Here is an 18,363-nt window from a genome sequence, read left to right on the forward strand (position 1 = left end):
CCTCTTGCTACTTGTCCTGCAAGCTTTAATTCAGCATTTTATGTGTCACTTTACACAATGTTCTAACCTTTCAGATCAACTGAGTACAAAAAACTTTTCTCCATAAAACTGCTGTAAAAATGACAGATGGATATTTTCCCCATGTCTGCATCGCTCAAAGCTTTTAATGAGTTTCCAATCTCATGAAAAATACCTAATATGGAATTATTCCAAAGATTTTAACCCACTAAATGACATGCTACTATTTCTTATGAACAAATATGCTCATAAAATGAGGTATTTTCTGTGTAATTCATGTTGTGAAGCTGCTTTTTTTTTCTTTTGTTTTAGTTGATTTTAATTTTAAGATCATTTGTTAAATATACAGAATATTAGTAATGGCATTGGTTTAGGTATTATTTATTTATTTTTTAACTTATTTAGTCTGTGTGTGAGTGGGTGTGTGTAAGATTTGAAATTTACCACACTTATGGGTACTTGGAGACCAAACAAGCCATTTACGAAAAACACATCAATAAGCATTACAGATTAAATCTTAAATCTATTCAGGAGCAAACATCCACATGTCCTCTATGTGTTTTATATGGAACATAAGTCATGTTGATCTTTTGTTTGGTTGTTTATGAATAAAAACAGTAAAATCCTGTAAGCAGTTTGGCATTTAAAGGGTTAAAATAATTTCATTAATTGCAGATATGGTAGTTTTGATTGGGAGTGAAGTAGACTAGACAATGAGTAAATAAGTGAAAATCAAGCAGTTATAGAGAGATCCGTTCCTGGAGTCCCATTAGGAATAACATCCATCCAGTGACTTTTAACCACTTAGTCCAGCTCAGGGTCACGGTGAAGCTGGAACCTGTCCCAGCAACTATGAGGCGAGAGGCGGGTGCTTCCTGGACAGGTCATTAAGAAAAACAGAAACTGGAATTCTAAAGTTTTTTACTCGCATGGGGGGAAGACAGGCAAGTAAAACGCTGTTATGATCTCCAAAGACTGAAACAGAACAACTCTATCCGTCTTTCTATGGACATAAGTCAACATTTCAACCCTGTAATGTGTTTTTCTTTTGTCTTTTTTTTAAATTTTTTAACTTTTACCAATTCATTAAAAAAAATGTTCATTTTCACATAATTATTTTCAATGAAGTCGCAAAACTAAATTCTTTTGTTATTTTTTTTATATAAACATTGGAACATAAATCAGACATTAGGCCACTGTGCTGCCTAATAAAGCTGTTCCATTCTGCATTTATGCAGAAATGGACCCTACAGACCACATTTCACCTGCGCTGCTGCCTTACCGGCTACAGCACTTGCAGTTCTGCCATGTGGTGCATACAGATGGACAGATCACACCATACAGCCTCATGTAGTGTTGCTCCAATGTCTGCAGACAGGTTGGAGATGTCTCTGGCTGTCAACAGATGAAGATGAGTTTTTTAGGAGCAAGACATGACTGGCATGACAATCGTCTCCTTCCTCTAGTTATATAACAGCCAAGCAGACAGATTATATGAATTAAAACGGTTTTACCCTCATAAAACAGACAAAAATCACTCATATTCAGCATTTATAGCTTGAAAATGTCGAGCAGTGGATTAAACTTCTCACCGAGTCTTTGTATAGTGTTACGCAATCTTCTGGCAATGCTGACAACATGTCTTTATCTGTATATTGATAAAGAAAAAAAAGTGCAAAGTATGACTTCCTGGAAGCATGGTGGACATGCAGTATTATCTGAACAGAGTGTAAGGTTAAAAAATGCTGCTTGCATTTTTCCTGCTGTATTTAAATCCGTTCACCATGTCCTCCATCAACACATAAACACACATTTCATGAACCTGTCAAGCTTAGTTTTCATGTTACTACCATAAATATGCAAACTGACTGTGATCTTTGGTGAGCAGCTGTGTTAATACGACATGCTGCAGACGTCACTTCCTTTCCTTTGCCTTTCCTTAGCAGTGTAAAACATTAACGCCTTTGGTATCTGGCAAAATAAGGCAACTTCAGCACAGCAACAGGAAAATATTCTGCACATTAAAGAAATGAGCAGCTTCTCACAAAACTAGGATTGCAAACTATACAGATGCCAATGAAGGTACTATTTAAAATGCTTTTCATTAACATCTCCCTGCTCTGGTTCTCCTAATGTAATATAGCAGCATCAATGCAAAATTTAGGAAGACCTTATAAAAGTTTTTATTTTTGTTTAATCTTGACTATTACTACTAAATAAATGATTTAGCCACAAACAACTTTAAATCTGACAAAACCTATATTATATGTATTCTGCAGGGTACATATTGCAAAGTAGATTAGCGAGGGAAAAGATGTTAAACATATGGATTTTTTTTTCTTAAGCAGAGTACAAAGATACCCAATTATCATCATCTGGGTAAGTGGATATTTCTATAGTTTTTTTTAAATCATTGTATCAGCGTGGTATTTAGGTGGGATTAATGTTAAGAATGCATCTTATAACAAATATCCCATTAAACTCTGTTTCCATTGGTATGTAATCACTTTATTAATAACTGTTATGTTTTTATACACTGAGAATGAACATTTTATATCTACTTGGCAGAGGTGCACATACACGGCAGCTGCCATATTAGTGCCACTGTTTTTACTACGGTGTCTCTGAATGGACAAACAACCTTGTGCATGAAGTGACAACCCCTTTTTAAACTGGACTTTCAGTGTATGTTATGTTGGGTAGGGATGCACCGATCCACTTTTTGGGAGTACCGATCCGATATCGATATCTGAAAATTGAATATCTGCCGATACCGATCACTACCAATACCAAATCTTTTTATATGAACATTATTGTGGTTATTATTGCTACCCACCCGTCCTTTCTGAAGTTACCTCACCCATACAAATATAATAACATTACAGATCTAACAATTTCAACAAGTTTTATTTTGATTTGGCACATTTAACCTAAATACAACTATAAATGTGTTGTTTTGGAAACAAAGATCTCACTTTTAGTGTTACAAAAAATGTTACATTTTAACATTTAAGGCATTTATTTCTTTTGAAACACGTCCGAAGCATGTCATCAAACACATCTGCACTGGCCTGACTAGTGTGGTCTCGGGTATCGGTTGTAGTATCGGTACACTTGTATTAACACCAAGTACGAGAACACACACTTGGTAATGAGCCAATACCGATACTGGTATCGGTATCGGTGCATTCCTAATGTTGGAGGTCCTGCTTCAAAAAGTTTGAGAACCATTGTGCTGGAGCACTGTTTAGGGATAAGTAATGCCCAAGCAGCAACCTTCACCATTGAAAAGTGAAGCCTATGCAGAAATGCTAAACAGTTTAGCATTCCTTCACTGGGGGCTCCAAAAGGGAGTTTTTCCTCATAGAGTCTCATGTCAAAAAGGCCAACTTCACAGGAGAAATAAACATATCTACAGCCTGCTTAAAAAAAAACATCTTAGGTTTCATGGGTCAGGTTTACCTTCATGACAACTGTGGGGAGAGGGAATTTTTACATTTCATCCCTTTTAAAGTCATTTAATCTTGAAATTTGGCATACTACCTGTCCTTTTGATGTACAGGTACGATATGTCTGGCTGCAAGAAAACGGTGAAACGAAACTGTAAGTTTTAGCTGGCTAACAACGCGGCTCCTTTGTTAGCTCCCGTTCGCTCCAGATTAGCTCAGTTAGCGCTTAGCTACAGGCAGGTTGGAGTTTGATATGTGTCAATCATCCAACCCCACACTCAAAGCCCCCCTCTAATCTCCACCTTTTACCCCATTTTTGTTTTATCCGAGAGGAACATCACGTGTCACACTGCCAAGATGGTAACAGTGGAAACCGTTTGTCCATCTTTTATACAGTTTATGGCAGCGGGGCCCAGCTCTGGTCCTCAAGAGCCACAGTCACTGATTACTCATTGTGCAGAACTTCATTTGGATCTATTTAGTGGAAGCCAGGTGTGTTTTGAACAGGGAAACATGGAAAACCTTCAGGATAGCAGCCCTGAAGGACCTTTTTTGGGCACACCTGGCCTATGGTAATACCTCAATCACCATAGAAGAAGACAGTACACACGTGCACAATGTAGCAGTTACCTGTAGTGCCGTTATTGTTACACCTGACACCACTGGATCCACTCACAGATGAAAACGTGTTTATTTCGGGGAGAATTTTGGCCACTGATGGCCACCATCCATTCATAACCGTGCTTTGCATGAATATTTGCACCACTAGATGCCAGTAAATCTTGTCTGACACATTGTGTCTGTTCCACTGAGCCCAATATTTACTGCCTAGTCAGGCTTTAACTCAGTTCTATGAATAATCTGCAGAACAATTAGTTGATTCTTGCCTTTAGTGCTGCGTCATACTTCACTAGTCTGGACAAAAATGTTGGAGCGCAGTGATGGAGACGGAAAAAATGCACAATATTCCTTGATGTGTGCTATATTTACCTGGTAAATGTATTTCATTCCTCATTTTTCTCATCATTAACTCAAGACTGTCGCGTTAGACCAGGATCTGTAGAGTTACTGAGTGCTTGAGAGAAATAAGAGCGACTGTCAGCTTAGTGGACCAACACAGGCAGCTGAGGAGCTGCAGATTTAAAGGTCCCCTCTTGCATTATTATGATGACCTACACTAAACACACACACACACACACACACACACACACACACAAAGCAAGATTGTGGTTCCTTCCTGCTGTTATATAAAATATGTGACGACAAACAAATACATAAACTCCCATAAAAATAGGAAATGATGCTCTTAGGACAATAAAAATGGCGTTAAATTAGTTTTATGCAGCAGAAGCAGCTGTGTGTGTTCGTGTGTGCAGCTTGTGGAAGAACTCTGTGTCGTGATGCTGTCGCAAAATAATATCTGATAAGATTCAAAACGTCTTTAATTGATTTGAAATTCAGCCTATTAATTACTAATTAGTAAGGTATGAAAATACAGATACAAAACTTGTTAGAGTTGGATTTACTGAGTTTCCATTAACGTAAACTAGTTTTTAGACCCTACCCTTTTTTTTTTTTTGCTTTCAAGGCAATTTTGCTGCAATGCATATTAATTGACATGAAGTTCAACATTTAAATTTACCAAATTTATTTCTTCAGGCTAATTTTCCCATTACAGGTTAATGAAACATGATAAAATACATAAATAAACACAAATGTACAACAATCGTTAACAATGCAATAAACATATAATAATATGTACATGACAGAGCACATGGTTCTAATATCAAACCATTTTTCATAAGGAAATGAGACAGAAAGCTTTCAGAATTAGAAATGCGGTTAAGCTGTCAGACAGTCGAGAGTTTCATTGATGCAGCTGAGTCTTTTCTCAAGTTTGACATCATTATGAGGACCCTGATGGGACTGCAGCAGCTGGTTACACACTGGTTATATGCTGGTTACACACTGGTTACTCACTGGTTACACGCTAGTTATATGCTGGTTACACACTGGTTACACGCTGTTTATATGCTGGTTACACACTGGTTACACGCTAGTTATACACTGGTTACACGCTGGTTACACACTGGTTACACACTGGTTATATGCTGGTTACACGCTGGTTACACACTGGTTATATGCTGGTTACACGCTGGTTACACGCTGTTTATATGCTGGTTACACACTGGTTACACACTGGTTATATGCTGGTTACACGCTGGTTACACGCTGTTTATATGCTGGTTACACACTGGTTACACGCTAGTTATACACTGGTTACACGCTGGTTACACGCTGGTTACACACTGGTTATATGCTGGTTACACACTGGTTACACGCTGGTTACACACTGGTTACACACTGGTTATATGCTGGTTACACACTGGTTACACACTGGTTATATGCTGGTTACACACTGATTACACGCTGGTTACACGCTGGTTACACACTGGTTATACACTGGTTATATGCTGGTTACACACTGATTACACGCTGGTTACACACTGGTTATATGCTGGTTACACACTGATTACACGCTGGTTACACGCTGGTTACACACTGGTTATACATTGGTTATATGCTGGTTACACGCTGGTTACACGCTGGTTACACGCTGGTTACACACTGGTTATACACTGGTTATATGCTGGTTACACACTGATTACACGCTGGTTACACACTGGTTATACATTGGTTATATGCTGGTTACACGCTGGTTACACGCTGGTTACACGCTGGTTACACACTGGTTATACATTGGTTATATGCTGGTTACACGCTGGTTACACGCTGGTTACACGCTGGTTACACACTGGTTATACACTGGTTATATGCTGGTTACACACTGATTACACGCTGGTTACACACTGGTTATATGCTGGTTACACACTGATTACACGCTGGTTACACACTGGTTATACATTGGTTATATGCTGGTTACACGCTGGTTACACACTGATTACACGCTGGTTACACACTGGTTATACACTGGTTATATGCTGGTTACACACTGATTACACGCTGGTTACACGCTGTTTATACACTGGTTATACACTGGTTATACGCTGGTTACACACTGGTTACACACTGGTTATATGCTGGTTACACACTGGTTACACGCTGGTTACACACTGGTTACACACTGGTTATATGCTGGTTACACGCTGGTTACACACTGGTTACACACTGGTTATATGCTGGTTACACACTGATTACACGCTGGTTACACGCTGGTTACACACTGGTTACACACTGGTTATACACTGGTTATATGCTGGTTACACACTGATTACACGCTGGTTACACGCTGTTTATACACTGGTTATACACTGGTTATATGCTGGTTACACGCTGTTTATACACTGGTTATATGCTGGTTACACGCTGGTTACATGCTGGTTACACCTGTGACTCATGTCCAGCTACACAGACAGAACATAAAAACAAAGACGACCATCGACACAGTTGTCAGTTGTCTCTGCTCTGCATTTCTTACCAGGCGCATTTCATACACAGTAAATCTTTTTTCCTTTCATCTGTTTGGCGTTGGAGCTGCACGGACGGAGGAACATTGATTTGTGGGTCTGAACAGGTGACAGCCTGCATTTGTGTGAAAACCCTTTGATGGTACTGAACAGAAAGACTCCAGGTGTTGTAGACGGCGTGCCACAAAAAATGTCACTGTCACAGTCAGGAAGAACCGAAATGTGATTTCAACCAAAAAGATTATTTAAAACGTCCTCAGAATAAACAAAAATGAGACTTATTTCTTCGCAGCAGGCCTGCAGAGTAAGCAGCTGATGTCTCCCTGATGAATATGCAGAACTTTGTTTCAGCATTTTAACTATCACGTTTTTGTAGTTTTGTCTGAAGCCAGTTTGTTGTCAACATGTGTTCCTTTAGGAAAAACACACACCGTAATTACATACACTGTAGTACGGGAATCACTAAAATCTCCATTATGTTCTTTTGTTATAAAGCAGTAATGATGTTTTTAAAATACATAGTCCCTGAAAATCAGTACTGAAATTGATTTAACTCAATTAATGGCAGTGAAACAGAACTCTGCGCTGGGCCCAACCCATATAGGGAGCAGAAAATTTAGAGATAATTTAATTTATTTATTCTTCATTTAATTTATTTTCCATTTAATTTAATCTATTTGTTGTATTTTAAAATCAAATTAAATTTAATTTGTTGTATTTAATTTTATTTAATTTGTTTGTTGTATTTTAAATTTAAATTAAATTAAATTTGTTGTATTTAATTTAATTTAATATAATTTTATTTTGTTGTATTTTTAATTTAATTTAATATTTATTTTGATCATATATTCTTTTTAAAAATTTAGCTCTAGCACATAGGGCATAATTTTCCCTAAAAAAAAAAAAAAAATCAAGTGTGCTTTTATTGAACTAAACACCACAGTCACTCTGTAAAGATTATTTTTATTCATTTATTTACATATTTATTTATTTATTTATTATTTTCCATTTTAAAAAATTATAATTATTTTTATTGTTTTTATGTGTTTTCTCTTCCTCTACTCTTTGGTCTCATTGATTGTACATATTTACCAGCAGGCCTGCTCAAGCTACAGTGTCTCCTGCGTAAATTCTCCCAATGGCATCAATCCTTCTTTGGCTTGCTGACTTTGTCCTGCTTTGAAACCAGAGCAGCTCATTTAAATCCTACAAATAACTAAGTTTTAGGACAGGTTTAGAAGCACAGATTAGGTTTTGGAGATTTCTCACTTCTCAAGCAGGACTTTAATTTATTTCATCAGGGTAAATAAATCTGCTGTGAGAAGGAGACCAGAGACTAACTGCGCCTGGCACCACAAATAAAGGGAGCAGACAAATGCATCAAACAGGAAGGATAAATCCACACTACCAGTCTAAAGTTCAGCTTTGGACTGGTAGTGTAGGTTGGAGCAACTTCTTCACAGCGATGATGTGAAGATAAACCTCTAAATCAGATGGGTGCAGACTTTCTTTGTGGTCTTTTTCTACGTCGGCTGCCGCCAAACTCTCATATCACAGCGGGACCTTCCTGAATAAATCAAGGACAAATAAATGAATAAAAACACTTTAGCAACATAAAACATGAAGTATAAGTTGAAATTAATCCAGTTTAACACTGGATTGTGACACAGCGCCTCAGGAAGGTAATAAAGGAGCCACGTCAAGGCTTGAGGTTTGTGACTTCTTGTTTTGTTTTTATCTTTTTGCTAGTAGTGAGAAACGTGTTTAGACCTTTAGTTTTAACTAGATAATTAGACTTTTTTTGTTCTGTCTAAACAGGCACTCTGAGACAAGAGGTCGGGGATTATTATTATTACTACTATTGATGGATGTGAAATCAGTTTAGACACAGTTTCAGACCCGTCTTATCCATCAGGACTGACTTAAACGTGTTTGGTTACTGATAGCAGAGTGGTGCACATGCAAACCTCAGTCGTTCCATGATTATGTGATACCAAGCAAGTTTTCATTCATATGATTATATGTAGATGTGTATAGTAAACTGAACTGCTGTCGCTGACTTCACAGGAAAGTGAGGCTGCCCCTCCTGCACCCGCTCCCCCTCCTCCTGCTCCTCCCGCTCCTCCAGAACCAAAAGATGGAGAGAAATCCAAACCAGTCCCTCCACCTCCGAGCAGCCCTCAGCGAAGCCCCCAGCGAAGCCCTCAGCGCCACGACCTGCAGGCGGACACACAGGAGGAGAAATCCCATCTCAGGGTATGAAAGCCTCACCCACTCAAACCATTATGGACAGAAGTTTGGCTGATTTAATATCTGTGAACACATCTTTTAGTGTGTTTGAGGGCGTTTCTGACTCTTGAGTCTGCTGGGGTTTGGTTACTTTTAGTCGAAGAAGCTGTTTGGGATTAAGAATTCAACTGTGGAAGAATTGTATAGTTCCTCTAATCCAGGGGTGTCCAAAGTCAGTCCTCGAGAGCCGCTGTCCTGCAGGTTTCCCATGTTTTCCTGTTCCAACACATCTAGCTTCCACTAAATGGATCAAACAGCCAATGATGTGCACAACTGATTAAGCTCTACTACTAATTAATTTGAATCAGGTGTGTCTGAGCAGGGATACATAGAAAACCTGCAGGATTCTGGCCCTCGAGGACCGGAGCTGGACACCTCTACTCTAATCTGAAGGAGACTTCAGAGTGGAGGTATCACCCTGCTCTTAATACAGACCTGGAGAAGCACCAATCCCCGTCAGGTTCACGCATGGTACCGAAGCACAGATCGAAAGAGTTATTTACATATGTACAGATTATAGCGAGGAGCAGACCCTGGGTGAAGCGCGCGACCTGCTTTCAGTCCCTTCTCTTTAACCCTAACAATACACACCTCCTTCCTTCTTACTAACATACACACATTTAAATGTAACGCTGAAAGTACACACTTACTCCTGAACGGAGCTTCCTGCTCAGGATAAACACAAACATATTTCTGGTGTTCTGTTTGTCTTAGAGGTTGACAGCTTCCCACTGTAACCAGTTTCATCTGGTTTATGTACTCTCCAAAAGTTCATCTTAACCTTATCGGTGGAATATGTAAGATTATCAGTATTTTCAAAATAAATTAACTAATAAAATAACTACAATCATAATTAGATAGTTTTTTGAACATGTAGGTTCCAGTCATTAATTAAACTTGTAATTTAATAACACATCAAAAATGGACAGACTGGAACCAACATGAACTATCTAATTATGATAGTAGTTATTTTTTTAGTTTAAAATTTATTTTGAAAATATTGAAAATCTTACATACTCCACCTTTAAAGTTACCCAGTTGGAGTATTTGAGGTCACAAAGCATAAAAACCAGTTAAATAACTACACAACAACACTTGATTCCCATTTGGAAACTGTACATGTTTTTAGCAGGACTAATAAGACACAAGACGTGAAATATTAACCACATCCTGCAGGAATCATAATGTTTCGGTCAGCTACATGGCAGGTTTGTCCTGTCCTGACTGCAGAGGATTGAGTAAAAATAACCTTTCCTTTTAGATTTAATAGGAAAGTGCACACTGGCTGGTAGTCAGTGTATCATACACCGATGTGCCTGTCATAAAGGTTTTTGAAAGTAGCATCTGATAAATGGGGCAGGTGTTAGTGGTGATCCTAAACTCTCTCTGACTGCCAGTGCATGGCACTGAAACCTCCACGGCTGGTTCATCCCAAAGTCACTCCATAGTGTCTAATTACATGCACATTCAGTCAATGGTTAACTTCAATCAGTTGCTGGCGCGTGAATATGATTGGCTGAGCTAGTATGTTGCCAGATCTGCGGTGAAGTGTCATTTCAGCTCCACTCTTCACATATCAAGCAGTTTTTTCTTATTTTCTTGTCAGACAGATGAAGTTCTTGCATGCAAGAAAGAAACATTTCTGTGACAAAGGCAGAGCAGTGAGATAGCTGGTTGCTCGGCATTGTATGTAGACAATAGTCAGTCAATGTTTGGTTGGAATGTATCAAATCAAGTCAAATAAAAGGTGCTTTATTCATCTCCGAGGGGAAATTCAAGGTTCAAGCCAGCTCATCCAAGGTTTGACATGGTGTGAAGTTAATGCTACACAGATGTTATATCAGGTATTTAGTCACATCGTGGTAATTCCTTTATCCATGAACATTTTATTTAACTAAAACTGAGCAATAGTAATTGGTATACCACAGCACAGAAATATTCGTACCCTGAGCCTCGTTTCCACCAATGGGTGCAGGTCTGGATTGGACAGTTTAGCTGTAACTGATTCAAAGCTTTGGCGGTACTGGTGCCGCGTCATCTATCGGAACGAGAAACGCCCGGTGTTCCATCCTGCTCACCGCTTTACAGGCTAAGAGATCATAAAGGTTAAGAGAGAAAACTTGGAAACTTTCCAAGACACAACTAAAATGGAGAAGAATGGCGATCGTTCTACATGCCGTGTGGCTGTTTGTCACGAGAAGAAGACGAGCCTTGACAATCACGGCCAAAAGCCATTGCTGCTTTGTTTTTGTGCTGGGTCGTACAGGAAGTTACGTTTGTTTCAAACAATCAAAGGATTGCAGTGTGTCAAGCTCCACCTCTGTAGTGACTAGAGCGTTAAGTCACTCACCTGGGTGAGGGGAAAGATTTTGTTTCCAACGCGCTTATTAAAAAAATTAGTCCATGTTGGGTCAGATTCTCATTTATTTTCCATTCTGCTGATAATAATGACTTGACTGATTACATTCTTGCCTAAATCAAAAAGGTGCAAATGACTAAAAAAGGTGAGAGCGGTAAAAACTGACATCCTAATGCACCCCAGCTAATTAAAAAGCCCCGCAACACCTGCGGTTGCCATTCAATAAACCTGGTGTGCCTCTTCACCCATTGGGACCATACAAAACAAAAACATAAGTGAAGAAATAAACAAGAAATGGCTCCAACTACCATTTTGGGTCGTATTGGTTAGAGCAGGGCTGGTCAACTCAGTCCCACAACGACCGCAGCCTTACAGGTCTTCAATGTATCCCTGCTTCAACACACCTGGTCCAAATGAAATGGATCCAACAGCCAATAAAGTTCTGTGCGACAACTCATTACTAAAGACCTGCTGGGTTGTTTCGAGTAAGAAAGTGCAGCATGAGGCTGTTTGGTCCCACACATCCTCACTGGTTGAGTGTTTCATCCACCGTGTGTTTGTGACAGTCTGATGACTGACGGTGTCTGTGTGGACTTGTAGGTGCGTCCAGTCCTCCAGAGAGGTGGAAGTTCAGCTTCCCTCCACAACACTTCACTGCGGAACACCATCTTCCAACTGATGATCCACACACTGGACCCACTGGGAGAAGGTATGTGATGGTGGTTCTGAATATATGCACTTTCTGGTGACTGAATGGGATTTAAAAGACACTGCAAGAGGGTTTCATGATCCTTCAATAACTTTTGTGGCTAAATGATTGTTTAATTTGAGATCAAGTTGCTGTATTCTCTTGTGTTTTTGTTTTAGGGTCGCTTTATGATCAAACTGTTTCACTCTTATTCTGTTCATTGTTTCTTTCAATAATGTGAATACTAAGAGGAGCAACACTTTAATCTTTATAAAGAAATACCAATCAATATATTAATATCCGTCATCCTTCATATCTTTTTTTTAATGCTTCCTGATCTCTGTTGCAGCAGTTTTTACCTGTATATAAATATTTAATCATTTATGTAAGCGGAAGCTGCTTATTGATCCACTTTTGTCTTCGTTAACCCCTTAAATTCCTGCAACTTGTAGTGGAACGAAGACTTTTAGTAGACCAGTTATTAACTGGACCGGTTTTTGCTGGACCCTTTGCCTGGTTTTTATCTATCTGTATTTGCAGCTGGTCTGAAACAAGCGATTACTGAATCTACAGTTATGATTGTAGCTTGGGATGGGATGCATCACTCAAACCACAAGAATCTTAGCTTTCCATAACGTGCAGCAACTTGGAAGGGAGACTGAAAAAACATTTATTTGTCAAGTCCCATTCCGATGACATCTGTTTATCTTCACACAGAGATTTAATGTTATTAAACATATTAATAAATCCTAAAATCTGCCTTCAGAAGCACTAAGTGTTTATATGCTGCTCACAACAGCTCTGAAGATGTATTATTACTGTTCTTCCCAGTCAAACTTGTGTGGACTGACTAAAAGTTGCAGCTCCATGTTGCAGTAAAGCTGCTGGTGACTCAGCTCGGTCTGTTCCGTCCCCTTCTGTAAATCAGCACGCTGAGATGAACCAGAGCGACCTTCAGCCTGTCCTCGAACTCTCCGTGCTGCTGTTCCTCGTTCTCACACCACTCGGCCACCGCTGATCCTTAATCAGCTTTTCAATACAGGCTAATAAAAGCCGGATAAGAGCCGGCGTCTAGCAGACCAAGCTCTTTGTCAGCGTGGAAATGGTGTAGCAGTGGGACCTCAGCAGCTGGACTCTGTATGAAACGTGAATGAGTAGATTTTCTTTGCATGTTCAGGTGTGAAGCAGCAGGTTTCTGTGTTACGCAGTGTTTAGTCTGGCAGGATAAAGGAAGGAACATCCAGGAAGCGTCTCAGTTTGAAGCGTTTCAGTTTTACGTTTGCCGATATCAGAGTTTGGATCAAAATTTACACCATTTTTTATCTTATTATACAAAAAAAAAAAAAAGACTTTTTGTTTTAACTACATCCCTGCAGAGAGCAGAATTTATCAACAACTTTATCATATTTTACTATCGCTGCATCATACTTTTCCTGACAAACTTTTTTTTATTACAAATAATACAATGATAAACATAATGGCAAAATGTGTATTTAATAAATACGAAGGTTAAATGGTAAAAAAAAAAAAAAAAAAAGGAATGGAAAAGAATGAGTTTAGGTGTCACAGTAGAATAAATAATTAAATAAAATTGTATATTTCAAATTAAATCTTAAATTTTAAATTAAATTATTCTGACACATACATGTAGTTATTGATCTGAACATTCTGGCTTAAAATATCCATTTAAAAACATTTTTAAAATACTGTAAAGATAGAAAATGAAAAAAAAAATGAAACCATAAAAAACCCACCATTAGCACACTGCTGAAGCTCCTCTGGCATTCATCACTGCTTGAGTTATTCTAGACATATTTCTGAGAGATTAATTTTACCAGGTTCTAGTATTGTCACATAAGTAATGTAAGAAAACTACGTGGATGAAATTGTTGTTGATCTTTTTGTAATTTCCAGGCTGACCTGTTGGTGGCAGTACTGTTCAGCTTTTACAACTCTTTACTGTAGGCACAAAAAACGGAAACTTGACCGGCTTTTCTATTCTATTCTACAGTCATTTAGCAGATGCTATTATCCAAGGCGACTTACATACACATATCCCAATAGGCACATCGGGGGGCAACTTGGGGTTTTAATGTCTCACCCAGGGACACTTCGGCACATAGTTAGGGGAAGCCAGGAATCTATCTCCCAACTTCCTGTTGACGACTGCTCTTCCTGCTGAGCTACAGTGATTAGTGTGGATTTGTTAAGATGATTCTGTTTTCTTTAACATCTCTTTCCTCACATGGATTCTGCTCAGACTCATGGATCTAAAACTTCCGTAGGGCCCAACTTGGCCAACCCAGGTGGGCTTCCTAGGTTTGCCCTGACAGGATCCCAGGATCTCTCTTTGGATAGACAGAAAGAATCAGTGGTGAAATTCTACATCCTGGGTTATTACCATTGGGACAGTATGGAGGCAGTTTTCTAGCTCATTTAAAACCAACATCTGGTCCCACAAACCAACTGGCTGCAGCTGATTCATATGATGAAGTCATGATTTCTGTCCGTTTGAAAAAACAGAAGCAGATTTTCTACCTAGAAATAAAAAAACAAAAAAAGACGAGTAAAACTTTGGTAGCCGAGAAATCCAAATCGCCCCTGTGGTTTCCATCCTAGAAGCAGCCCTCCGAGGGGCCGTTAAAACCCCCAGACAGAAGACAGTCAGAGGAGGTAAGAAGCAAGAGTCGCCGCCGTGTCTTTTTTTTTCCATCATCTGTCGAGTTTATTTCATGGTGGTGGTTCAGATTCACTGTCTGGCTGTGTTTCGTTGTCTCTGTTGGGTCTTCATCCCACATATCAATAATATTCTATCAACAGAAAACAATGAGCCAAAACATTAAGAACAGATGAATGTCTTTAATATCGTAATATCAGGTCATTGGGATAGCTACTGCCAGTCAGAGCAAACCTTCAACTTCAGGCTGCTTGTCATGTCTTGGCTCATGGTCGTACTGTTTCTATAAGTGCAAAGGTTTGTGGGTGATGTTGTATCACTGCATGGAAGCTCAAATGGGCTGATTCTTTGCTTTTTGAGCTTTAATATCATACTATCCATTTCAAATGTAGGAAGCTAATAATAATGGAGTTACATGAGTTAATGTTGGATATGTTTTATGTGGTGTTGTATTCCTGCCAATCAGAAACATCTTTTAACGGTGATGTCAGAGGGGAGGGGCTTGTACAGAGGAAAGGTAAGCTGGGAAAATGTTGGTGTTGTGTTGTTGTGTCCAGTCTGATGTTGTTATTGTTTATAGCTGAAGCTTGCTGTTGTGTCTCTAGTTGGTGTATGTTGTGTTTATGAAGTTAAGTTTTTGTGTTGCACGGTCCTGCTTTCTGTTTTCCTCTACAAGAAGATTATTGTTGTTGTTGCTGTTTTTAGGGATGCCACAATGACTTAATTTCACAAGTAATCACAGTATTAAATGTCATGATTAGTTAAACGCTAGTATTGCAGCTTTCCATAAAAGATTTAACCTGAAAGAACGTCCTTGTGTTGCTTTCTTTTTGTTCCATGTGAGTTGCAGAAGAGGCGTGTTAGAGTGGGACAGTATAGAAGAGGAAGAGTTATTCCCTCCTAAAAAACTGATCAAGTCATCCTTGTTAGATTTATTATTGGTCATAGAGCAACACAAGACCACAGTGTAACTGTGGAGGACAGTTCGGCAGCATGTAAAGCATGACACAAATTGCAGAGAAAAGAGAGAATATATGAAATATGTTTCACCATCTGCAGCATAACCACCAGCTTTTTATACTAAAATAAAAGTCAAAGCTCCGTAGTTACCCGAGTTTTTGAGGATCAAGGTGAGCACCAACATTCAACCTCATGTCTCACCCCTCCGTTCCACCCAAGGCCAAGCTTCCCGCCTAGCACCCTTACAGCAGCGCAGGTAGTGGGTGCACTTATGGGCATTTACAGAGAACAATAAACCAGCAAAAGGTTATTGGCTATTTGGCCAGTCTGACCAGTGTCTTACTTACTGTAGCCACAGCTTCAAAGTAGGGATGTGTTGTACAAAGTGGTTCCACCTCCAAGACTGTCTTGTTGCTCATGATGTCAAACATCAAGTGAGACCCTCTCTCACCAGTTGGCTTGATGCCCCCGGTTATTATGTAATGTTCATGTTTCAAAGTAAAATGTCATGAATTTGAACCAATCCACTTTGCTTTTCATCCGCTGACTTTTCGATCCATTCTGCTCAAGATTTTTCGAAAATAGAGCGACAACATATTTTTTAGGGGTATAACAATGCATAAAACTTCCTCAATAGGTAAATCACTTGGTCAAAGAATTGATAACATGAAGCCAAAACGGTTCCTAGGTGCTTCGGAATCTTTTGCTGTGATCAGCCAGGGAACTGGAGCCGCTCCATGTTAGAACCATAGACCGTATATGAAAGATGGACGGAGCCTCCGGCATTTAAAAGTGAAGCCTATGTAGAAGTGCATAAAACTGCAGTTCCCCCTTCATCCACTAGGGGCTCCAAAACAGAGGAAATCCCCATAGACTCCCATGTTAAAAAGACCAACTTCACAGCAGAAATAAACATGTTTACAGCCTGGTACAAAAATCAATTTTAGGTTTAACAGGTCAGGTTTACCTTCATGCTAACTGTGGGGGGAGTGAGTTTTTAAATAACGCGCCCATTCAAAAGTAATTTAATCTCGAAGTTCAGCATAGTTAGGGGCGGTCCTTTTGGTTGACAGGTACCCGATCTCCCGCTTCAACTAGGAAGAACGTAGAACAACCGCGGTTTTTAGCCGGCTAACAACGTGACTTAGCTTTAGCCTGTTTACCTCTGTTAGCTGGTTAGCTCTTATCTCCAGGGTAGCTTTGTTAGCTCTTAGGTACAGAAAGCTCGGAGTGTGCTCGATGTCAATCATCCGCCATGATGCTTACAGCCCCCCTCTCAGCTCCACCTCTTTTCCCATATTTGTATTTTTCGGGTGAGACAACACACATGCCCCTGCCAAGATGGCGATGGTAGGAACCGCCCATCAAGCTTCAATTCAGCTCTTCAGAAACCTACGGGTGACGTCACGGAGGCTCTGTTCATCTTATTATATACGATCTATGGGTGGAACAGAGGTGCAAAATCTACCAATAAGCTCAGACACGCATGTTTTTTTTCCTTTATTCTATTACTGGCTTTACTGGACTCATAGAAAGAATGGCTTTTTGTTTCTCATCTTTCTCATGCCATCTTAGACCTTACAAGCAGAAACATGCGTTATGTTTTTACAAGAAAACTGTCTGTGTTGTAATGAGACAATGAGATCATAAGTATGGCCGTGCTCAGCTTCCAGATGACTTGCTATTTTTGGCCGAAACCTTTCATCAGTTGTAATTTGATGCTCTGAACAAAAAGAGATGTTTTATTGGGATTAATTACTCGTTTCTGTGTTGTACAAACCTTCCTGTGCAGAAACTGCCCCTCATATCAGGTCTCACAAGAAATCCTTAAAAGTGATGATTCTCTTAATTACAGCAAAGAACAAAATAAAGCCTCTGAACCTCCCAGTGACAGAAAAACTGCAGAAAGAGTCGCATCAGCATCACGCTAAAGGTGAGTCATGTAAAACCCCAACCCGACCGTATGACATGTTGATTATATCGTTCAGTATAACTGCCAGCTGCCTAGTCTTAGCATAAACGTGTGAACACATTGCATTCAGGTTCGTTTATTAGTTTGCATGGATTTTATCTGAATGAGGCAGAGTTTCATGTGTAGCAAAAGAAGAGGTCTGCAAGCTGAACGAACCCATGATGGAGGCGGTGAGACAGGGAATGCAGCAGACACCAGATAAGTTTCTCATTTAGTGTGGATTCACAGGGTCAGTACTATGTTGCACATGAAGACACGGGTCCCTGCATTCATCCCATCAGGGACGATGCTTCCTGCGGATATTTAACCAAAACAAACCAATATTTTTCTTGGTCTTATCACCTAAACTGCTTCTACAGATCATCTCCGAGGTTCACAAATGATGGTTCGGGCTATTTTAGGAAACATGAAATGGTCATTATTGACAATTAACCATTAGTATTAAAGCAATCCTGCTTTAAAC

General features: G+C 39.4%; 1 protein-coding gene across 1 annotated transcript in view; it reads left to right on the forward strand.

The window, feature by feature from the left end:
• The window catches only part of LOC306755386 (sodium/potassium/calcium exchanger 1-like), a gene marked incomplete at both ends in the record, with an annotated part of 31,683 nt that overhangs the window by 1,581 nt on the left and 11,739 nt on the right, over positions 1–18,363 (forward strand). Inside the window, 4 exon segments of the mRNA XM_079239751.1 lie at positions 12,204–12,312; positions 14,911–14,964; positions 15,435–15,485; positions 17,784–17,861. Coding sequence (XP_079095877.1) covers positions 12,204–12,312; positions 14,911–14,964; positions 15,435–15,485; positions 17,784–17,861 — 292 coding nt within the window.

Source organism: Telmatherina bonti (genome assembly GCF_933228915.1).
Source record: "Telmatherina bonti genome assembly, chromosome: 1".
NCBI lineage: Eukaryota > Metazoa > Chordata > Actinopteri > Atheriniformes > Telmatherinidae > Telmatherina > Telmatherina bonti.